Source organism: Phyllobates terribilis, unplaced genomic scaffold (genome assembly GCF_046119375.1).
Source record: "Phyllobates terribilis strain yellow unplaced genomic scaffold, ASM4611937v1 Scaffold_1__5_contigs__length_1240528914, whole genome shotgun sequence".
Lineage (NCBI taxonomy): Eukaryota > Metazoa > Chordata > Amphibia > Anura > Dendrobatidae > Phyllobates > Phyllobates terribilis.
This window is the reverse complement of record NW_027362761.1, coordinates 361,770,258-361,794,725: the sequence shown is the minus strand read 5'-3', so window position 1 is coordinate 361,794,725 and position 24,468 is coordinate 361,770,258. Positions and strand designations below refer to the sequence as shown.

The following is a 24,468-nucleotide window of genomic DNA, read 5'->3' as shown; positions in this document are numbered from 1 at the left end:
AGGGCTAAAATTGATTCCCAGATAGGGAATTACTTGGTGATTGCTGGGGATTCTTCCGCTGGGACTCCTAGTCATCCTAAGCTTCATCTTGAATTATACAGCCAGCACCTGCCTCTTACAGTAACAGTAGGAGGTATGCATGCTTGACCTGCACTCAACTAATGTATTTCCAGCAGTCCCATTGACAATGAATGAAGCAGAGGCCAAGTATGCACACCTCCACTGAATTCAAGTTGGAGTTGGAGCCTATTTATCGGGATACATGGGAGTCCCAGTAGTCAGACACCCAGGTAACAGCAAGTGATCCCCTATCCTATAGATACGGGATATCTTGCGATCCTGGGAAAAACCCTTTAACGAGGTATGGCAAATCCACACCTTTATAGGAGAAAGGTTATCTCAAGATGCCTGTCTGCAGATTAAAGGCATCTTAGCAAAAGGAAGGCTAAAAAATAATAACCAAAATGCAGCGTACTTGGCTCAAAAATTGGGCCAAAAAACGCTAGAGGATACCAACTCCAAAACTAATGAAGAACATGGAGAACAGGTATAAAAGGTATATTTTATTTAGATTCAAAAGTCAAACCACGATGGGTACAGTAACAACATAATTAAAAACGACAAGACCAAATACTGTGGGAAACAACTGCACAATCCCCCATAAGGAGCATTAGCTAGGAGTACCTGATATAGTGAAAAACAGATATATTTTAATAGCCCCAGGTTCACATGCATAAAAAAGATAAATAGTAATATAAAAATATCAGAAATGGGGCTGAAACCTTACCAACGTCTGTAGGACCTCAATGGGGGAAGGAGCAGCTGGGGTGATGCTGGGAAACGCCACAATGCGCGTTTCGCCGCATAGGAACCGGCTTTCTCAAGAGGCTGCACCTTATGTGGGATTGTGCAGCTGTTTCCCACAGTATTTGGTCTTGTCATTTTTAATCATCATGTTGTTACTGTACCCATTGTGGTTTGACTTTTGTATCTAAATAAAATATACCTTTTATACCTGTACTATTCCGCGTTCTCCATGTTCTAGATTAAAGGCATCAACATTAGTGATGAGCGAGCACTAAAATGCTCGGGTACTCGTTGCTCGGGTCGAGCAAATTGGAATACTCAGGTGCTCGACCCGAGCAAAGAGCCCAATGTAAGTCTATGGGAAATTCGAGCATTTTTCAGGTGGCTCCCCCCGGTGGTCTGCAGAGGGCCTAAAAATTGCCCAAATCGATGGGAACAGTTCTCAAATGACATGGGAACAGCATGGGGAAGACCCCTGGAAGCATCTCTGACTCCCAGATCACTGCTGTCAGCAAGTGGTCAGAGTATTACACCATTTTTACGGACTCACAATAAAACATACAAAAACGAAACAAAAAGGGATTTTCCTCGGAAATATGTTAAGGAACATCCTTTCCAGGGTAATGACTTGTATATAAGGCAAAATAAATAACCAAAAACAAAAATACTCCTCCACAACTTGGGCTATGTTCACACGTAGCGTTTTTGATGCGTTTTTGCACTTTTGAATTGCTTTCAACCAAGACAAATGCATTCACCAGGAAATGTCATTTTAACATTTTACAACCTTATCTGGCCATGTGGTGTTTGACACATCAGATACATGCATACAGTGGTGAAAAAGACATGGGAACAGCATGGGGAAGACCTATGGAAGCATCTCTGACTCCCAGGTCACTGCCTAAAAGTGTGCCCATCATAAGTGATCCTTGGCGCATGCGAAAATGCCTCCCGCCATGCACCTGTCATTGCAGACTTACAACAATCACCGTCCACGTCCTTGTCCCATGGCAGTGTTCAGTTGTCCCTAACCCATTCCTTTGAATGCAAGCGCAAGTATGCAGGCAGACACCCACCCACCCACAGGCTGCAATACTATACTGCCAAATTTTTGACAGCTGCTTGCACTTGAAATGTGGCCTTTTAGGCTCGTGGAGGCGGAAGCTTTTCACAACCTCATGCCAGCAGCGGCTGAATGTCCATACTCGGTCCCCAGCCACCACTATATTTCCCGGTATCGCCTCCGCCTTCCACAAGCACGGGTCCCACAACATTACCCGTGCCCTCCCCAGTGCACTTACTGGGAAGGACCGCCTAACCACAAAACACGTGGACAGGTGAATGTGGCCAGGGACGGTACAGAGCCAGTCCACAACTTTTTTTGCTAAGAGTTGTATTTAGCTCGGTGAAAGGACTGGCATAGAGGGAAACATTATCTACCCTGCGTGTCATTTCTCCCCGGAAGTCCAGTAATTGAGCATGTTGCAGAAGCAATGGCAGCCCATCCAACATCAACTCGCACTTGTCGGTGGTGCTTTGACACACACATACATCTTTCTTTGCGCATTTAATTTCTTGAATACAGAGTTGGACAATGGCCTGATCTGTAATGCGGTTTAAGAAATAACATGCATAAGTATGGCCGATCCACATTAAAAAAGCAGCCATAGAGTGTCCGGGAACCTTCCCCCACACTTTTCTTAGCCAGGGCTGCTTTTCGGCAGGGTTGGACGGGCCCACCAGAGAACCGGAGACTCCTCCGGCGGGTCCTGGCTTTTCCTTCAGGAAAGTTCATAGTGCCGAGGTGAGCCCATGATGACGATAGAGGCCACCATCTGCTTAGTTTTCTGCTACTTGGAATGCAAGTGCAAGTATGCAGGCAGACACCCACCCACCCACAGGCTGCAACACTAAACTGCCAGATTTCTGGGCAGCTTTTTGCACTTGAAATATGGGCTTTTAAGCTCGTGGAGCCGGAAGCTTTTCACAACCTCATGCCGGCGGCGGCCGGGTGTCCATACTCGGTCCCCAGCCGCCACTATATTTCCCGGTATCGCCTTCGCCTTCCACAAGCACGGGTCCCACAACATTACCCATGCCCTCCCCAGTGCACTTACTGGGAAGGACCGCCTAACCACTTACACGTGGACAGGTGATTGTGGCCAGGGACGGTACGGAGCCAGTCCACAACTTTTTTGTCTGAGAGTTGTATTTAGCTCGGTGAAAGGACTGGCATAGAGGGAAACAGTATCTACCCTGCGTGTCATTTCTCCCAGGAAGTCCTCTAAAGCTGCTAGCAATTGAAATGTGGACTGAACATTACTGCTGGTACTTTTCTGTGGGAATTTGCTTGCCTCCTACCAGCCTGGAATATTTCCAGCAAACTATGGTACGACGCCATGGTATTAGCACTGCCCGCAGTACCAGTAGCGAAGCCATCCCCAATTTCCTTCTCAGGAATTTCATTTAGTAGACTGAGTGGTTGCCCAAATACATTTTCTCACAAAGGAGCTAAAGATAGAGTGGCAGTAGGTGCAAGTTTCTCCAGCCTGTTAGATATTAGAGGGTGAACGGCAGCACATTGGATCAGTGGTTAGCACTGAAGCCTTGCAGCGCTGGGATCCTGGGTTCAAATCCCAGCAAGGACAAAATCTGCAAGGACTATGTATGTTCTCCCCGTGTTTGCGTGTGTTTCCTACTCAGTAAAAAAGCAGCCATAGAGTGTCCGGGAACCTTCCCGCACACTTTTCTTAGCCAGGACTGCTTCTCGGCAGGGTTGGACGGTCCCTTGGCTTCTACCTCAGGAGAGTTCATGATAGCGCTAACTTTGCAGCTGCTATGGGGCTCTTGAGCGGGTGAGAAAGGTTAGCCCTCAGAATCAAATCTTCTGGTGGGCACAATGTTTTTCAATCTGAAACAGCTTCTCAGTGGGAGTTGTATTTCACCACAGCCATATTCTTTAGCTCGGTGAAAGGGCTGGCATAGAGGGAAACCGTATCTACACCGGCTGTCATTTCTCCGTCACCAGGTTCCGCCCATTGTCACATACGCCCATGCCTGGCTGTATGTTCAGCGGTGAGAGACACAGATCAGGCTGCTGTGTTACAGCTTTCAACAACTCTGCAGCCCTGATGCCGCTTGGCCAAGGCAGTGCTGCAGTGCTGTCAGCTTGTGACTGATGTGATCATTTCGGAGATGGAGGAGGAGGTGCATGTGCTGAACAATGTGATTACATTGAGGTTAAATTGGTGACGCTGTTTTCTATACTAAAGAAAGATCCTATTGTTTTGTTTTTTTTACGCTATTTTTTAAGACAAATGTATTCACCGGGAAATGTCATTTTAACATTTTACCTTATCTGGCAATGTGGTGTGTGACACATCATCAGACACATCCTTTTTTATTTATGATGGAGGGACTCTGAAAGTCATAAAGCCTATTTTTACAGGGACATCAGACGGCCCTTACTATTCTTAAAAGGCCAGCAGTCGGCTCTAGCTATTGTTAGAGAGCCATCAGCCGGCTATGCTTTGTTGTTCCCATTATTAACAAGTGGGTCTCCTATACTGTTATTGCGTATCCAGTGACTGCAAGGGCTGCCAAAAATTTGGATGCAACCCAATACGCCTTTGAAGAGACATAGAGGAGGGTGTCAGTAAAAAAAATGTTCCCATTATAAAGGAGCGGGTCTCCTATAGTGGTAATGCCCATGCTGTGACTGCAGGGGCTGCCAAAATTTGGGAAAAACCCCACTAAGAATTTAAAGACACATAGAGCAGAGCCACAGTAACAAGGTACGACATGTTCCCATTAGAAAGGAGAGGGTCTGCTATACAGTTAGTTATAGGGTATTCAGTGAGTCCAACAGCTGACCAATTTTAGGAAAAACCCCACTAAGAATTTAAAGACACACGGAGCAGGGCCACAGTAACAAGGTACGACATGTTCCCATTAGAAAGGAGAGGGTCTGCTATACAGTTATAGGGTATGCAGTGAGTCCAACGGCTGACCAATTTTAGGAAAAACCCCACTAAGAATTTAAAGACACACGGAGCAGGGCCACAGTAACAAGGTACGACATGTTCCCATTAGAAAGGAGAGGGTCTGCTATACAGTTATAGTTATACTGCCTCTTAGGTCTTTGTTTCTACTAGTGGTTCAGTCTCTCACTTGACAAATGGTAACGTTTTAATATTAGAGTTAGGACTGTCCCATAAGGGTTACCGTGACGTTGTGGGATGGCTTTTACATTATTTTGATCAAAATTATGTTAACGAAATACCCTTTATTATTTATTATTATTTTTGCACTGTGCGATTTACCCATTTACTTCCAGATATTTGGGTATTTTGCTTGTCTTTTGTTTTTCTCTGTCTAGTGGCCTTATGTGAACATGCATTTACATTTTGCATGCACATCAATTTACGTTTCAGTTCAGACTCCCAGGTTTTTTCTTTACAGTTATAGGGTATGCAGTAAGTCCAACGGCTGACCAATTTTAGGAAAAACCGCACTAAGAATTTAAAGACACACAGAGCAGGGCCACAGTAACGACAAATTCCCATTAGAAAGGAGAGTGTCTCCCATAGTGTTTGGCCTATGCAGTGAATGCAAGGGCTGCCAAAAATTTGGAGGCACTTCAATGCCCCTTGGAAGAGACGTGGAGGAGGGCCTCATAAAAAAATGTTTCCATTAGAAAGGAGCGGGCCTCCTATACTTGTAATGCCCATGCACTAAATGTATGGGCTGACAAACATTTACCCCTGGGGGCTATACATGAACATACTGTATAAAAAAAAAAATTTCACGGGCATCATAAACACCCTTTAAAAAAATTATGTGGGTGTTGCATCACGGACCACGGTCACCCTGGTGATATGGTGGTGGAGGATGAGGAGAAGGAGGAGGACAAGAGCAAATAGCCAAAATCAGGAAGCGCATACCCATGTGTGGTTTTGAAAAGGTGCATGGGAATACACCTCCCAAGAAAAGACACTGGATTTGAGTTTATGTTACACTGCTATCATTCGGTGGTGTTGAGAAGTCTAGCCCAATCCAGCCCTTGTTCATTTTGATAAGAGTCAGCCTGTCAGCATTTTCAGTTGACAGGCGGATGCGCTTATCCGTTATAATTCCACCAGCGGCACTAAAGACATGCTCTGATAAAACGCTGGCGGCAGGGCAGGCCAGGACTTCCAAGGCATAGAGAGACAGTTCATTCCACGAATCCAGCTTGGATACCTAATAATTATAAAGAACAGAGGAATCACGGAGGATGTTGGTACAGTCGGCAAGGTACTCCCTCAGCATCTTCCCAAACTTTGCACTCCTTGTGAGAGTAACCCGCGCCTCAGGGCCTGTGCGATGGGAGGGTCTGAGAAAACTGTCCCAGAACTTTGACAGTGTTCCCCTGCCTCTGCTGGATTGAAGTTGTGTCTCTCTCGCCTGTACTCCTTGGTTGTCCAACGAAGTGTGCCCTCTGCCGCCAGCGTTTACAAATGGGAATTTTTTTGTAATAGTTCCACAACAAGGGCCTTCTGGTACTGCCCCATTTTTGTAGACCTGTCCGCCTCAGGAATAAGAGATATAAAGATCTCCTTGTAGCGTGGGTCTAGAAGTGTCACCAACCAGTAATAACTGTCACCCAAAATTTTGAGAACGCGAGGGTCATGGGAAAGGCAGCGTAACATAAACTCAGCCATGCGTGCCAGACTACTAACAGGCAATACTTCCGTGTCCTCACCAAGAGGATGACTGACCAGGCTCTCCTCCTCCTCTCTGTCCTCTGGCCATCCACGCTGAACAGACGGTATGACAGCTGTGCAGGTAGTACCGTCTATAGTGCATGAAACTAGCTCCTGTCCTTCCTCCTCCTCTTCCTCATTGTCACCCAATCCACGTTGGGATGAGATGAGGCTTGGCTGTGTGTAATCACCCTGTATGGTTCCTTGCTCCATCTCATTGTGCTCCGCCTGCAAAGCATCCTCTTTGATTGTGAGCAGAGAGCGTTTCAGAAGACAGAGAAGCGGGATGGTGACGCTAATTATGGCGTCATCGCCGCTCACCATCTTGGTGGACTCCTCAAAGTTTTGGAGAATGGTACATATGTCTGACATCCATGTCCACTCCTGAGGTCTTATGTGTGGAGTCTGAACTGAATACCGACGGCCTTGTTGATGCTGGTACTCAACAACTGCCCTCTTCTGCTCAAAAATCCTTCCCAACATCTGCAGTGTAGAGTTCCAACGCGTGGGGACATCACACACCAGTCTGTGAGCCGGAAGCTGCAAACGCTGCTGAAACACTGCAAGGGCGGGGGAAGCTGTAGCTGACTTTCTAAAATGGGCACACAGGCGGCGTACTTTAACAAGCAGATCCGGCAGCTCCGGGTAGGATTTGAGAAACCGCTGAACCACGAGGTTAAGCACATGGGCCAGGCATGGTACGTGTGTGAGCTTGCCTCGCCTCAGAGCCGCCACCAGGTTCCGGCCATTGTCACACACGACCATGCCTGGCTGTAGGTTCAGCGGTGTGAGCCACAGATCTGCCTGCCCATTCAGAGCTGTCCACAACTCTTCAGCATTGTGCGATTTATCAGCTAAGCATATTAGCTTCAGCACAGCCTGTTGCCGCTTGGCCGAGGCAGTGCTGCAGTGCTTCCAGCTTGTGACTGATGTGGTCATTTCGGAGATGGAGGCTGAAGAGGAGGAGGAGGCTGAGGAGGATGACGTGCAGGAGCTGTAGACCGTGGGGGCAACCCTGATTGATCTAGGGACCGCAATCCTTGGCGTCGGGAGGACGTGTTCCGTCCCAAGGTCTGACTGGGTCCCGGCTTCCACTATGTTAACCCAGTGTGCCGTCAGCGAGATGTACCGTCCCTGCCCACAAGCACTTGTCCACGTGTCCGTGGTTAGGTGGACTTTACCGGTAACTGCGTTGTTGAGAGCACGGCTAATGTTTTGGGACACGTGCTTGTGTAATGCGGGGACGGCACACCGGGAGAAATAGTGGCGGCTGGGGACCGAGTACCGAGTGACGGCCGCCGCCATCAGGTTGCAGAATACTTCCGTCTCCACGAGCCTAAAAGGCAACATTTCGAGCGCAAGCAGTCGTGAAATGTGAGAATTTAGTAGTGTGGCCTGTGGGGCGTTGGCTGCATATTTGCGCTTGCGTTCCAAGGACTGGGGTATGGACAACTGAACGCTGCGCTGGGACAAGGACATGGACGTGCTTCCTGATGCTGCTACTTGAGAGTGTGCAACGACAGGTGCAGGGCAGGAGGCGTCTTCGCATGCACCATGGACAGGGGATTGGCTTGCATGCACAAAAGCGGAAGAGGCAATGGTGCCACACGCAAACACTATATCTGGACACCGGGGTTCGGCCCACAAAGTCGGGTACTTTGCTGCCATGTGCCTGATCATGCTGGTGGTGGTCAGGCTGGTCGTTTTGCCACCCCTGCTGGTGCTGATGCTGGCCTGGCAGGTGGTGCAAATGGCCTTTTGGGGGTTATCGTCAGAGTCTTTAAAAAACAACCAGACTCGGGAAGACCTAACAGTTGTACTGGCAACTTCCTTCGTGTTGGTGTTACGGGGAACGGTTGCCTGCCTTCTGTCCGCGGCCACCACACTGCTTCTTCCTGTCTGCTGGGGTGCTCTGCCTCCCTCCCCCTGTGTGCTGCTGTCCTCGCTCTGCATGTTCTCCTGCCAAGTTGGGTCAGTTACTATATCATCCACCACTTCGTCTTCCACTTCCGCACCCTGGTCCTCCTCCTGACTTTCTGGCAATTGTGTCTCATCACCGTCCACCTCTTGTGACACTTTCCCACCGTCGCCTTTGTGGGACTGTGGCTGCTCAAATATTTACACGCGATCTCCTCTTGCCCCGCTTCAAGTGGACCGGGCAAGAGGCCCGAATCTATAAATGGAAAAGTGAACAGCTCTTCAGAGTGTCCAAGTGTGGGCTCAGTTGTCTCTGGGTACTCGGCATGGTGGGAGGAAGGAGGATCAGGGTGAGGAATATGCGGTCCAGACTCACGGCTACTGAGACTTGACCGTGTGGAAGACAGGGTGGTGGTGGTGGCTAAGTGACTGGAAGCATTATCCGCTATCCAACCAACAATCTTTTGACACTGCTCTGGGTTCAATAGTGGTGTGCTGCTGTCCCCTAGAAATTGGGACAGGAAGGTCAGGCGATAAGATGTGGGTGTTTGTTGTGGCACAATTTCGGCTTGCCCTCGGCCTCTGCATGTACCATTACCATCACGTCCAGTTCCCCGTCCCTTGCCACGTGCCTTGCCCATTTTAAATGGAGGACAGTATCTTTCGCGGCACTGCTGTCCGCTTTCTCAGGGGCAGAAGCAGACAGCAGTGCCACGAAACGTGCGTCAGGAACATTTCTCTTCCCTACCGCCCCCCCACCCCTGGTAAGCATTCTGGTCATTACACTGCCCCAAGCAGGTTTTTGTTTTCTACATTATTGTAGCCTGTCCTATGATATCTCTGGTGCATGTGTGCTCCTGTAATATGTGCTGGATTGTTGAATCACCATGTACTTTTACTTAAATTACTTATATATTGACGCAATGTTTTAGGCCATTGGGGCACTGTGCATTAATGCGAGATCATGAGTATATATGATTAACGATAGGGTATATACATATTTTATCATATCTGCTTGAAACTAGTTAAATGTAAACCTAGTTGTGTTATTGACCAGGTTTTAGATCTCAAACTGTTTTATACATCTGGTTTTTGTATCCACCTTGTAAACTGTCCCCTTTATTTTTATAATAGAACTTAATAAAATTAATTTGCATATTAAATACCATGTAGTCTGTCTCGTCCTCCAATTTTTTTCTCTGGATATGTGTAATGTACGTTTTTTCTCCCTAAACTACCTAATACACGATCAAATCTCTCCCTAACACAGCAGCAGCTCTCCCTACACTGTCTGATCTGGAGTGACTGTGACGAGCATGGCGGCGCCAGGTCTGATATAGACCTGATGAAGTTGTGCGGCCAGCCAATCACTGTAATGCCCACAACCAACATGGCTACAGCATTACAGTGCATAGCAGGCAATCCCTGCATGTTCATTGGCTCTCTAAAGAGCGCCAAACATACAGGGACGGGACCCGAGTTCCCGCCCGAGCAACCCGGAAATACTCGGCGAGCGCCGAACATCTCGAGCAGTGAGATGCTCGGGCTAGCACTGAGCACTGAGCAGTAGCGAACATGCTCGCTCATCACTAATCTGCATTAAAAATAATAGAGTATATCGTATAAGTGCTTGAGAGGGACCCACACCTACCAGACATTTATAGCACATCCTGTGGACAAACCATAAATATTTAATGTAGGAATATACCTTTATTTATTAGCACAGTCATATAAAATTAGGACAGTACAGCGCCATAATATTGTTTACCATTACAGACACATAAAATTACATTAAGTACCAACAAGACACCGATTTTATATGTCCAAATAAAAATAATACACATTACCTTCGGGTCAATTTCTGCAAGAACGTCATTGAGGACTTGTAACAATTGCATCGGCTCCAGTGAATCAAATGTTATTAAGTTCAAATTCTTCTTAAAGGGATCCTTGTTCAATTTTTCCACAATGAATTTGAGTTGGTCACTCATTTTTAATAGTGAGATTGAAATCTGTAAAAATAAAGATATATTTTTTTACTATTTTAGAACAAGAAATAAACTGATAACGGTTCAGTACTAATACTAACATTTGATGGAAGCCACATTGATAACAGCAGTGACATATGACAATCCATACACTGGTCATAAATATTAGATGTTTATAAGTAAATCCAACATCCCACCAGCGTCATAAATGTATTTATGTATGTATGTATGTATGTATGTATGGTACGGAGACACAAATAGCAGATTCAACTGACAACAACAGGATCTCTCTCTAAGCCTCTGTTGTCTGCACATTCAGGGCTCCTTCAGTGGAGCATATTATACAGATTGTGCTGTCCGTGTGCACCACAAACATCAAATGCACGCATCTAGCCAGTCCAACAATCTGCAGGGACAAAAGTTGCAGGATGCACTACGTTGGTCCGATTTATAAACCAGACTAGTGCATGTAAATAGCAGTAAGCTCCTATACTTGTCCAATATGCAGATGAGCACACGGAGCCATACATGTCCACAATTTACATAGGACGTAACTGGCCTGATTTTTAATACAGCGTCTGAACTTAGCTGTAGAGCCTAAGTTTGGAAAATATCTGGCATATACTCCAATCTATCCATATGGCTTTATCTGGACGGTTAATCATCACTTAACTTTTTTAATATGGAGTAGGATAATAGCCTGACAATTCCATACAAGGCATATAGCAAAAAAGAAAAGGATACAAAGGTTATCAAATAGTACAAATTTTGGAAGCCAAAGTAATACATCTGAGCCTACCACTGGACACACAGATCTACCTCTCTGCTAACCAGAATCCCACAATGTCTGTCCGCTATTTCATCCTTCTTCTCTGCTAGATTTCTAAAACTTAACATGTATAAAACAGAATTAATCATCGTTACCCCATCTCACTCAACCTCCCCAACAGAACTATCCATTAAAGTAAATGGCAGTCCACTCTCCCCAGTCCCACAAGCCCGCTGCCTAGGTGACCTCTGGACTCTGATCTCTCCTTCAAGCCTCATATCAAAGCCCTTTCCACTTCCTGCCGACTCCAACTCAAAAATATTTCCCGGATACGTACATTCCTTAATCAAGAATCTGCAAAAACACCAGTGCATGCCCTCATCATCTCCCACCTCGACTATTGAAACCTCCTGCTCTGCGGCCTCCCCTCTAAAATTCTCGCACCCCTCCAAAATCTATCCTAAATTCTGCTGCCCGACTAATTCACCTGTTCCCCCGCTATTGCCTGGCCTCTTCTCTCTGACAATCCCGGCACTGGTTCCCCATTGCCCAGAGACTCCAGTTAAAAACCCTAACCATGACATACAAAGCCATCCACAACCTGTCTCCTCCATATATCTGTGACCTAGTCTCTCGGTACATACCCGCACGCAACCTCCAATCCTCACAAGATCTCCTTCTCTACTCCCCTCTTATCTCCTCCTCCCACAATCGCATACAAGATTTCTCCTGTGCATCCCCCCTACTCTGGAACTCTCTACCCCAACATATCAGACTCTCGCCTACCGTGGAAACCTTCAAAAGGAACCTGAAGACTTACCTCTTCCGACAAGCCTACAACCTGCAGTAACCCTCGCTCCACCATACCACTGCACGACCAGCTCTACCCTCACCTACTGTATCCTCACCCATCCCTTGTAGATTGCCTCACGGGCACAGTCCTCTCTCCTTCTGTACCAGTCGGTAACTTATATTGTTTAAGACTATTGTAATTGTTTTTTATTATAAATACCCCTTTTTACAAGTAAACTGCCATGGAATAAATGGTGCTATAATAATAAATAATAATAATTGGTATATCCTCCTGAGGCAGGCTCTGAATATGACGAGAACAAAGCCTTAGGCTATGTTCATACGTCCAGAAGATATTTCCAGTTTTGTATTCGATTTAGGATGACAGAAAAGGAAATAAAACAATAGGTACAGGATCCATTCATATGAGTGGGGATCTAAATGTCCTTAACGCCTTCACCCTCGGGCGATTTTCCGTTTGCCAGAGCTCGGCTTATATCCCCCCCCCCCCCCCCGGATGCTTCTCACAAAATTAGAATATCACCAAAAAGTTAATTTATTTTGGTTCTTCGATCAATAAAGTGAAAAACTCATATATTATATAGAGTCATTAAAACAGAGTGATCTATTTCAAGTGTTTATTTCTGTTAATGTTGATGATTATGGCTTACAGCCAATGAAAACACAATAGTCATTATCTCAGTACATTAGAATTCTTTATAACAACAGCTTGAAAAATTATTTTAAAATCCGAAATGTTGGCCTACTGAAATGTATGTTCAGTAAATGCACTCAATACTTGGGGCTCCTTTTGCATCAATTACTGCATCAATGTGGCGTGGCATGGAGGCGATCAGCCTGTGGCACTGCTGAGGTGTTATGGAAGCCAGGTTGCTTTTGATAGCAGCCTTCAGCTTGTCTGCATTGTTGGGTCTGGTGTCTCTCATCTTCCTCTTGACAAGGTCAGGTTAAGGTCAGGCGAATTTGCTGGCGAATCAAGCACAGTGATATATATATATATTGTAAGGTAGTGCTATTTATCACACTGGGGGGTACTCGCTTCACCGGATCAATTAAAGCACACATGCAACGCTTTCCGGTAATATGAAGACCAGCAGTTTACTACACATCATAAACCGCTCATAACATAGTCCATCTCAGTGGCTCGTAGGAATGTTACACATGTATCCTAGAGCCTTTTCAGTAGCAGCTATGCCCGCTTGGCTTCAAATACAGACTTCAGCAAGGTACAGCAACAATATTCACTTATAGCGCCGATTCACCTTTGCTGGGTCTCAGCTGCTTCTGTCAGCTCGGTTCTGCCACAGCTGAGGCTTTAAGGCTTCCCAGAGGTAGCCTCCAATCCACGTGCCTTCCAAGGCTACTGGTGTCTCAAACACAGGGATCCAGCCTCTGCCTTCCAGGCCTCACCAGGCCTCACTCTCTCTCTGTCTCAAAACCACCAGGATTTATATATCCTTCTGTGCACACAGGACCTGTTATGATGTCACAGTCATGTGATCAGTCACCTGAGGGGGAGGTAAAGGGTCAGCCAGAACACACCCCCTGGACATTTTAGCAATGCAGCAAGCTGCTGCATTACATAAACCTCCCCCCCCTCTGTTCAAACTTGTGGGGTTGAACACATAGTATACACAAACACATTATAACCCACGGTTCACACAGAGACCATGTATTTGACAATTGTGCTGTTCAGCCCCTGGAACATTAGTCATCAACATTATCCCATTCCTTAGGGATCTACCATCTGACATTGTCACTAACTTCGTCAAGTCACATTTCCGAGTCGTAACCTTGTCAGACCTCCCCCCGCTCCCAGCGGTCAATACAGCAGTGTGACTTACTTGCCCGGTCAGGTCTGACTTCGTGCTGTCCCGTAATCTATTGGGTCATTTGTATGGGCCTCTCAGACCTGAGTTACTGGAGGTCTCACTACCTCTAAACCCACGCCCACTATCCTCAGGACATCTTGAAAGGTCTCTAACTTCTACTCTAGCCATCTTATTATTTGAAGGGCCCTTTCTCTGTCTGGTCTCACAATTTATAGACGGCTGCCATGTTCTGCTGCTCAGACGATGCTGTCTTTCCATTCGCAGTCTGGCGAGATTTAACTGTTCTACCTCTCGCAGGTAGGTCACTCGGTACTCCATCAGCATGCGTATATATATACAAGATTTTCTTCCGTTCCTACAGCGGAGAATGACACCACGCCGTCTTCATCTGGTATCCAGTCCTGATGATCACGTGGACTGCTTACGTTCATCACACCAGACTTCTTTACCATCATTTGCATGGCTTGGCCATTTCTCCCAATAAGCTTTCTTACCAGAGCATGAGGCACCCGGATGACTTCTTCCCGCAGACTCTGAGCTTTTCTCATAAGCTCCAATTGTCTAATGGCTTGTTCCGTCTTCAACCGGACAAACCGCTTTGTGCGAACACATCGCCAGTGCATGTCACTTAGGATAGCCACCCTCTTCACTGTGACTTCGGTTGTGGACAGGACCACCAGCTGTTTAGCTTCTGAGGTCGAGTACACCTTACAGGCTCCCACGGCCTTCTTAAACTCTTCATGCACTGACTCTCTGGTGCATTCTTCTCTCAAATCTTCGGGTACATCTATGAAGCACTTGTACCGAGACGTTTCTGTCTCACCAGTGGCTTCCAAACGATCATCTGGCTCAGGTTTCAGGGACAACTGACTTTCAGCTTCTTCACCCTGTATGCTTCCCCTGAGCTGACTCACAGCTATGAACTCAAGAATTCTCGTCTTGACCACTTCCACTTCATACTTATCTTCTTTTAACACTCTCTCAGCTCTCCTCAGGTCCACCTTCTCATGGTATAAAGGATTCAGTGCAACTTGTTTGCCCTTTTCCTTCTCCAAGGAGGCCTCGTTCACTGATTGGTACTTTGCCAGGCGACCTTTGAGCTCGAAAACTTCTTCCTCTAGCTCAGCTACTCACCTCTCTGCAACCCATCTCTGAAGCTCTTCCAGCTTCAACTGCTCCTTTATCAGCAGAATTTTCTCAGACCTCTCTGTCTCCAATGCGCCCACTCGGCTCTCGACAGCCAGTCTCTCAAGCTTCTCTTGCTTCAAATGGGCTTGTAGCCTCTACTTGAGCTCCTTGATCTCGGCTCTTACATCCACCGAATCATCCAAGCTCGCATTATTCGCGGAGGCATTTGCTTCATACCTCCCTTCTCCAATAGACTCCTCCATCCTGCAGATTCTATCCTTAAGGCACGTATCTGCCCTCTGGAGATCACCACAGAACGTCTGCAGCTCCTTCACCTGAGCTTCCAGTCCTGGGATCTTTCTGCGGAGATCATCATTCTCATCACAGGTGTCCTGTAGAGTAGTCTCAATCACTTGGCGCATGTGTTCTGCATCAGTTTTATCATCCTCTAGTTTTTCCTTAACTTTGAGGAGATCCTCATAGTCTCTCTTGATTTGTTGCAGTTCCCTATTGAACCTCTGCCTTCCAGGCTTCACCAGGACTCACTCTCTCTCTGTCTCAAAACCACCAGGATTTATATATCCTTCTGTGCACACAGGACCTGTGATGATGTCACAGTCATGTGATCAGTCACCTGAGGGGGAGGTAAATGGTCAGCCAGAACATACCCCCTGGACATTTTAGCAATGCAGCAAGCCACTGCATTACAATATATATATATATATATATATATATATATATATATATATATATATATATATATATATATATATATATATATATATATATATATATATATATATATCTCATATATATTCAGCTCTGGCTCATGATAGCACGCGTGCTGGGTCACGTGTGCAACAGACTTTAAGTGCAATAGCTTAAAGTGCTTTTAATAAGCAGTTATACAATGGCACGAAGCTGACACTCATCTCTTCTCTCTTCTTCATACAGGTATTTCATCCATCCCTCCGTTTGTGTGCTGTCTGGGTGTGAACAAAGTCATATTCTAGCAAGATTTCTACATGGTATTTCATCCATCCCTCCGTTTGTGTGCTGTCTGGGTGTGAACAAAGTCATATTCTAGCAAGATTTCTACGTGGTATTTCATCCATTGCTGCTGTGGCTTTCTTTTTCTTTTTTTTTTCTTTGGTTCCGTTTTAAAGTGTTCAAAGCTATCTATTTCACTGTTTTATGGCCCTCTGTTGTATATTGGTCTGTTTATCCTGCATAGCATTGCCTGCTCTGGCCTTGTGTTAATTGGCTAATTACTCAGTTTGGCCAACTGGTGCTGTATGTTATTCAGCTCTGGCTCAGGATAGCACATGTGCTGGGTCATGCATGCAATAGCTTAAAGTGATTTTAATAAGCAGTTATACAACGGCAATTGGGCAGGAGACAGGTAAGGTGTATAAGATATTCATACATACATGCTGCTTCTTGATCAGTTGTATTGCATTATGCATTGGTTACTATGCACCAGCATAGGAAGGGGTTCTTTACGGTAAGAGCAGTGAGAATATGGAATTCACTGAGTGAGGAGACGGTAATGTCGGATTCACTACACCAGTTCAAGCGGGGACTGGATGCATTTCTAGATACCAGGCAGATTTCAGCATATACTTAAAAATAAAATAAAATAGTAGGTTGATACAGGGATTTATTCTGACTGCTGGTTTCAGAGTCGGGAGGGAATTTTTCCTCAGGTGCAGATTGGCCAAATCATTTGGGGTTTTTGCCCTCCTCTGGATCAACTTTAGCAATTACAGAACTAACAGGTCGAACTTGATGGACGCAAGTCTTTATTCGGCTTTACAAACTATGTTACTATGTATGTTACTATAGCAATCTGCTTCTTACTTGTTTTAACCTCTGCTTTCTCACATCTTACCCGCCCTTTAACACATTCTGTGCACTCTCTCCATATCAACTCCTCCTCTCTCCCCTCTCCAATGTATAACTCTGAGGCTCTACTGACCTTTCTCACCCACTCCAAACCATCCACTTCCTCCATACAGCACTCAAAACATTCATACAACTCATTGCACCAACTGCTCTTTCTCTTTTTCCTCCTTCTACTAGTCGCTGGTGACATCTCCCTCAATCCTGGGCCTCCCTCCACTAGCATACACCACTCTCCTCCAGCTGCATATAGAAACCCTGCTAATCTTATTAACATTCAGTGCTTGCCCTCTCCTATTGCTTTCCACTGTGCTCTCTGGAACGCACGGTCTATGTGTAACAAACCAACTTACACTCACGATTTTTTCCTCTCTAATTCCCTTAACCTTCTGGCTATTACTGAAACCTGGATCCAGCATTCAGACACCACCGCAGCTGCTGCTCTCTCATTTGGTGGTCTGAAATTTTCACATACCACCAGACCTGAGAATAGACAGGGTGGAGGTGTTGGTCTGCTCCTTTCACCACAATGTGCTTTCCAGGTCATCCCCCCCAGTTCCCTCACTTATGCTTCCTTCCTTTGAAGTGTACACCGTCAGACTCTTCAAACCCTTCTCCCTGCGAGTGGCGGTTGTGTATCGCCCTCCAGGCTCCTCCCGCCAGTTCCTGGATCACTTTGCCACCTGGCTTCCTCATTTTCTATCCTGTGACATCCCCACCATCATCATAGGAGACTAATATCCCCATCAATGATCCCCTCTCCCAATCTGCCTCTTATCTACTTTCTCTAACCTCCTTATTCGGCCTCTCACAATTTACTAGTTTTCCTACGCATGAAGACGGGAATACTCTGGACCTGGTCTTCTCCCGTCTCTGCTCGCTGCATGACTTTACTAACTCCCTTCTCCCGCTCTCGGACCACAACCTTCTTTCCTTCTCTGTCAAGAACTGTCTCCTCACCCGGGACACCCCCACTTACCACACTTATAGGAATACACGTACCATTAATACCCAGCAGCTTATAGACAATCTGCACACATCTTTAGCCCCCATCTCCTCTTCTCCTGTCCGGACTTAGCATTGTCACACTACAATAATACACTGAAGAGCGCCCTAGACGAAGCCGCACCTTCTACAAGCAGAAAGACCCGACACAGACAATGGCAGCCCTGGCACACAATGCAAACACGCTTTCTTCAGCGTTGCTCAAGGTGTGCTGCGCGTCAGTGGAGAAAATCTCTTAGCAGAGGACTTCATCCACTATAAATTCATGCTCAAAACCTATAACTCTGCCCTTCATCTGGCCAAACAATCCTACTTCACCACTCTCATCACTTCACTGTCCAACAATCCAAAACGACTTTTTGAAACCTTAAACTCCCTCCTGAAAGCACAGGCCCCCACCACCAACCTCAGATGGGAGGATCTGGCCACTTATTTCCTAGAAAAAATCAACCACATGCATCAGGATATCTCAGCCCAATCTCCTCAGTGCCTGGTTCCCCTTCCCTGCCGCACTTCAAGTTCACTAGCCATCTTTGAGCCTGTTACAGAAGAAGTTACCCAGCCCTTCACTTCTTCTCGACCTACAACCTGCAACAGTGACCCCATTCCTTCACATCTCCTGAAGTCTCTCTCACCGGTGGTCACCACTCACCTGACTAAAATATTTAACCTCTCTCTTTCTTCAGGTATCTTTCCCTCCTCATTTAATCACGCCATCATAACCCCTTTTACTTAAAAAGCCATCCCTGGACCAGAACTGCACTGCTAACTACAGACCTGTCTCTGACCTTCCTTTCATCTCTAAACTCCTGGAACGCTTGGTCCACTACCGTTTAATCCGCTATCTCTTAGATAACTCTCTCCTCGACCCTCTACAATCTGGTTTCCGCTCCTTACACTCCACTGAAACTTCCCTCACTAAAGTCTCTAATGATCTACTAACAGCTAAATCCAAAGGTCACTGCTCCCTGCTGATTCTCCTGGATCTCTCTGCCGAATTTGACACTGTGGATCACCAGCTCCTCCTCACTATGCTCTGCTCTATAGGCCTCAATGACACTGTTCTCTCCTGGTTGTCCTCCTACCTCTCTGACCGCTCCTTCACTGTATCTTTTGCCAGCTCCTTTTCCTCTCCTCGTACCCTTACTATCGGGGTCCCGCAGGGCTCAGTCCTAGGCCCCCTCCTCTTCTCTCTATACACTACCCCGATTGTACAAACAATCAGCAGATTTGGGTTCCAGTATCATCTCTATGCTGACGACACCCAACTATAAATCTCTTCACCTGACATCACCCCTACGCTAATACAAAATACTACGGATTGTCTGTCCGCTGTCTCTAACATCATGTCCTCCCTCTATCTTAAACTGAATCTCTCTAAAACGGAACTTCTTGTGTTTCTCCCCTCTACTAACCCAACTTTACCTAACATCAAAATTACCTTGGAGAGTTCAACCATAACTCCCAAGCAGCACGCCCGCTGCCATGGGATCATATTCCACACTAACCTTTCCTTTACTCCCCATATCCGATCATTCACTTGCTCTTGTCACCTGCATCTTAAAAACATCTCCAGAATCCGACCTTTTCTCACCTTTGAAACTGCTAAAACTCTTAGGCTGTGTGCCCACGATGCGTTTTTTAAGCGTTTCCGCAGCGGCAAAAACGCTGCAGAAACGCTTAAAGAAAGCATGGTAGAAGGCCTGCCATGGTCCCCAATGATAATCCGCATGTGCTGTGCACATGCTGCGGAAATTTCCGCTGCGGATTATCATTGCGGAAAAAAAAGCAGCACTACCAATTATTTTGCGGAAGTGCTGCGTTTTCGCCGCCATTGACTTGCATTAGAACGCATGTATTCCGCTTCACTAGATAAGCACATGCAGAATACATGCGTTCAATGTGCGGATGGTACCCAGGTCTAGAGAAGAGGAGACTCCTCCAGACCCGGGTACCATAGAAAACTATAAAAAAAATAAATAAATAAAAATAAAAAATAAATATATACTTACCTTCTGGTGGCCCGCGGTGCGCTCCTCCTCTCAAGCAGGCAGATCGCGATGGACTGGAGGATCTGCGTTGACGCCATAGTCATGTGACGGGTCACGCGACGCTGACGTCGGCAGGTCCTTCAGTGTACCACGATCTGCCAGCAGCCGGGACCGAGCGAAGCAAGACACCGGGGGCCATCGGAAGGTAAGTATAGATTTATTTTTTAGTTTTTGACATTCTCTCGGGTCACACTATATAAATCCATGCTGTTTGCATGGATTTATATGGTGTGACCAAGTTGTCAAGCACTTTACAAGTGATGCTAAAATCGCTTGGAAAGCGCTTGTCAACCCGCATGCGGAAATGCATGTGAAGAACGCTTTACATTCGCATGTCCCTGGCAGGAAAAAAGCATGTACAATCCGCATGCGTTTTTTTCTGCCAGGGAAATGCAGAAACGCTCAGGAAAAATCCGGAGCATTTCTGCATCGTGGGCACATAGCCTAACTGTCGGTCTTATTCACTCTAGTCTGGACTACTGCAACTCTCTTCTGATTGGTCTCCCTCTTACCAAACTTTCTCCTCTCCAATCCGTCCTGAATGCGGCAGCCAGGGTCGTATTTCTGTCCAGCCGCTTCACCGATGCCTCCATCTTGTGCCAGTGTTTACACTGGTTGCCCATTCCCTACAGGGTCCAATATAAACTCACCGCTCTCACCCACAAAGCTCTCCACAGTTCTGCACCATCTTATATCTCCTCTCTCATCTCTGTCTATTGCCCTACACGTGCCCTCCGTTCTACAAATGACCTAAGACTAACATCTCCCATAATCCGAACCTGGTACCTCCGTCTCCAAGACTTCTCTCATGCTGTGCCAGTTCTCTGGAATGCACTACCCCAGCCGATCCGACTGATGCCTAGCCCCCATGTCTTCAAGCACGCTTTAAAAACCCATCTATTTAAACAAGCCTACCACCTCAACTACTCAGTAAATTAACTTTCCCCTGTTCCCTTCTTCTAAATATTATTCAGAATCTGTTCCCTTCTCTTCATCTGTCTTCACACCCTCCATGCACAAGATAACTGCACTCTATACTTGAGTATTGCACTTAAACATACTGGCTGATGACCGGATCATACAGCTTTATATGAAAATCCCTATTTATAAGTGCCAGACCTGAAATAACAAGCACTTTTCAGCTATTGTGTCCCCCCATTTCCTTGTAGAATATAAGCTTGCGAGCAGGGACCTCACTCCTAATGTAACTGTTTAAACTGTCTTACCTTGTATTGAATTTATTGTCTGTACATGTCCACGCTTAATTGTAAAGTGCTGCAGAATATGTTGCCGCTATATAAATAAAAATTATTATTATATTACTGTTGTTTTTAAACCAGGTATTGGTACTTTTGGCAGTGTGGACAAAGAAAGTTTTACTCTGAAATGCTGCCGTGCTCCAGAGAAAATTGGAAATTCTAGGGGGGAGACCTGACCATTCCAATGACGTCCCCGTCCTGCATCTCCCAATCCCCACTCTAGATGATTGACAGGTCTCTACCTAAGTACACACATGAGGGAGACCTGTCAGTCAGCTGGAGCAGGGCGGGAAGAAGCCGGCGGGGACATCATTGCACTCATCGTTTCTCCATATAGTCAGCTGTTTACAGCATGTTTTCTGGTAACACAGAGTGCGATTCCTGCTGTCTGTGGTCCGGGCACCATGAATAAACTAACTCATTCTTTCTAAGACGTTGGCACAGAGAGCCGCCACCTCAACTCTGTGTGGATTCTGCGCGTTTGTCACTTACTAATACTAGTATAGCATGCTCCATACATACACAAGGCAAGCAGGGGTCAGAGGGCTGGCGGACCAGTGTCCATGGCCGGTACATGCCAATGTGCAGCGGCGGAGGTCACTGTGGGGGGAGCCTGGGCGTCGGTCACACTGTGGAGGGAGCCTGGGGGTCGGTCACACTGTGGAGGGAGCCTGGGGGTCGGTCACTGCTGTTATATCAGCAGTGCTAGTACTAGGAGGAGCCCTCCTTCATATACACGGGTCACTTCAGCTCAACACTTCATTATGTTGGAGAAATAAGAGTTTTCCTACTTCACTATCCTTACAGCTCTTATCAGATACAGACGCCATTGCTCGGATATAACGAGCAGTGCGCGCAGGCAGTTACCTGACAGAAATCCTGCTCCGTTACCGATGAAAGCAGCTTGCAGTTGTTGCCTAGGAGACGTTTCCCAGGCGTGACGTCGCTTCCGGGAAGGAACGGAAGTCTTCGGGACAAAGCGGTCGCGTCATTGGATTGTTGGAATGTGTCTTTCTCCTCCACAATTTGTCGCATGCTGCCATCTAGCGGTCAAATGTGTTAACTTCAGATGTTTATGACCGGCTTCCTCAAGCAGCTGTGGCCCAGAAATAATGGCGTGGTCCGAGCTGTGTATGGCAGGTTTCCCCTTGTGGCTTTGTTATCCTATTTGCACATTTTCTGACTGCAATAAAGAACTTGGTGCCAGTACTGAGCCAGAGTGCTGCATGTTTGGTTGGCAATACTTCAATGGATAAGTCCTGCTGGGGCCCCTTTTTTGTAGTTATTAGCAGAAGTACCAATTCACAGCTTCATTCACTTCTATGAGGCTGTCTGAGAAAGCCGAGCACCATGTTGGCAGTCAGCACATTGTCAGGATGCGAGTGTGGAACGAGAAGCCTCCGGGGTGACGGGGCCCAGACAGAGGCAAGCAGTAGTCGTACACTACTAGCTGGGAACTGCGGCCCTAGGAAGAGAGAAAAGGACGCCAGTACAATGGGGCAAGCCGCCATATTCCAAAAGCAGAGCTCATACTGTTTGTACATAGAAAAAAGAACAGCTAAATGGGGCAACATCTCTGGGAAAGAAAATGGTTGTTCGTGGCATAAGTTCGACTCTCATCTGGTGGAGTTATACTAGGAGTATAGAAACCTGTGCAGTACTAGGCGGCAGCCGGCCTTCTGTTCTCCGATCTCACAGGTTGGGTTTGATAGTGTAGCAAAGGTGATAGTGGATGGTATTTTTTACTTTCCTAATTGGTATTATATACCTGACAAAGGGGACGGTTCGACTCCGAAATGTTGTCTTTGTCTGCACCATTAAGAAAGCATCTCCTCTACAGACAAGTTTCCAAATTTCCTTGGATCACAGTCGCCAACCTACACCACACGGTTTCTTCACCTTTGCTATGAAAGCATAGCTCAAGTGAGAAGTACACGACTGGGCATAAAGAAGCAAGATGCTATCAATGCCTCAAAAAACTCAGACAAATTACATTTTTTTAGGAACAGGGCTTAATTGTTGCTGTCTCTTTAAGATTGGGAAACATTTATGGTAAGAATCTGTGAAGAGGTTGTATCAGGACCAAGGGAAAAGTGATTGTTGTGGGTACATTTCCACTAGGTTCCTTTCTTAGGGGATGTCCACACATTGCATTTTTGCCATGGTTTTTACATGTTTGGGGTTTTTTTGCCACGCAAAAAAAACAAGGCATTTTACTTTACCAGCAAAGTGAATGAGATTTCTGAAATCTCATGCACATGCTGCTTTTTTCCGTACAGATTTGAAATTGTTTAAAATCTGAAGCATGTCAATTCTTTCAGTGTTTTTTGCAGTATTTTTCACCTATTAAAATAAATGGAAAAAGACAATAAAAATGCATCAAAAATGAGGAAAAAACCTGAATATGTTAACCAGCATTTTTCCTGCCAACACTCTAGTACTTGTAGCAGCATACTGAACGTGTGCACATATCCTTATACTGTGTAGATGAGCCAGCCAGGCAGTTTGTAAGCAGGCAACTGTGTATTTCCTGCTCCATGGAGCCAGTCCAGGTGTTTGTGATGACTCTGGCTAATCACCAGCAATGTACAGGTATGGTATATGAGGGCACAGTCCACATTCTGGCTGTCTATGTGCGCTTTTGAAATCTGAAGTGTGGAAAGCTGTGCCTTAGGCCCAGCCCTCTTGTGTCATGATTTATTTGAATAGTTCGCGACCAGCTGACCTAGGATTTTCTTCTGTATTTTCTATGTTTTGCTGAATGTATTTATTTTATTCATTTAGCAGCCTTCGACTCTATCTCACGCCATGGTGACTTGATGGATGAGCGATCTGTAGGAATATCGATCTTGTGCAAGCCTAGATAGGTCCACCAGGGTGTTCTCCACTGTTATCTTGATAGTATTAAGACATCGGGTTAATGGTCTTCCTCATCGCCTCGTTCCTTCTATTGATCCAACCATGATGTCCTTCGCCAGTGATTTCTCTCTTCCTATGATGTGTCACAAGGAGGCAAGTCGTAGCTTGTTGATCCTTGCTTTGAGTGACATGTTTGGCTTGATTTGTTCAAAGATTAATTTGTTTTTTTCTTCTTGCCATCCATAGAAATGATAATATCCTTCTTTAGCACCACATCTCGAAGGCATTGATTCTTCTTCTGTCTTGTTTCTTTATCGTCCAAGTTTTGCATCCTTATGTTACCATACAAAAGACCAAATTATGTACGAGCCGTATCTTCGGAGCCAGTGAAATA

The 24,468-nt window shown here is 46.0% G+C and overlaps 1 protein-coding gene across 1 annotated transcript in view; it reads right to left on the bottom strand.

The window, feature by feature from the left end:
* IFT81 (intraflagellar transport 81) overlaps positions 1-22,185 on the bottom strand; it is a 219,388-nt gene extending 197,203 nt beyond the window's left edge. The window contains exons 1-2 of the mRNA XM_073676298.1: positions 22,083-22,185; positions 10,316-10,480 (exon numbers count right to left, since the gene is read on the bottom strand). Of these exons, the coding sequence (XP_073532399.1) occupies positions 10,316-10,459 (144 nt within the window). The 5' untranslated portion in view covers positions 10,460-10,480; positions 22,083-22,185. The remainder of the gene's footprint in view (positions 1-10,315; positions 10,481-22,082) is intronic.
* Positions 22,186-24,468: the final 2,283 nt, after the last annotated feature.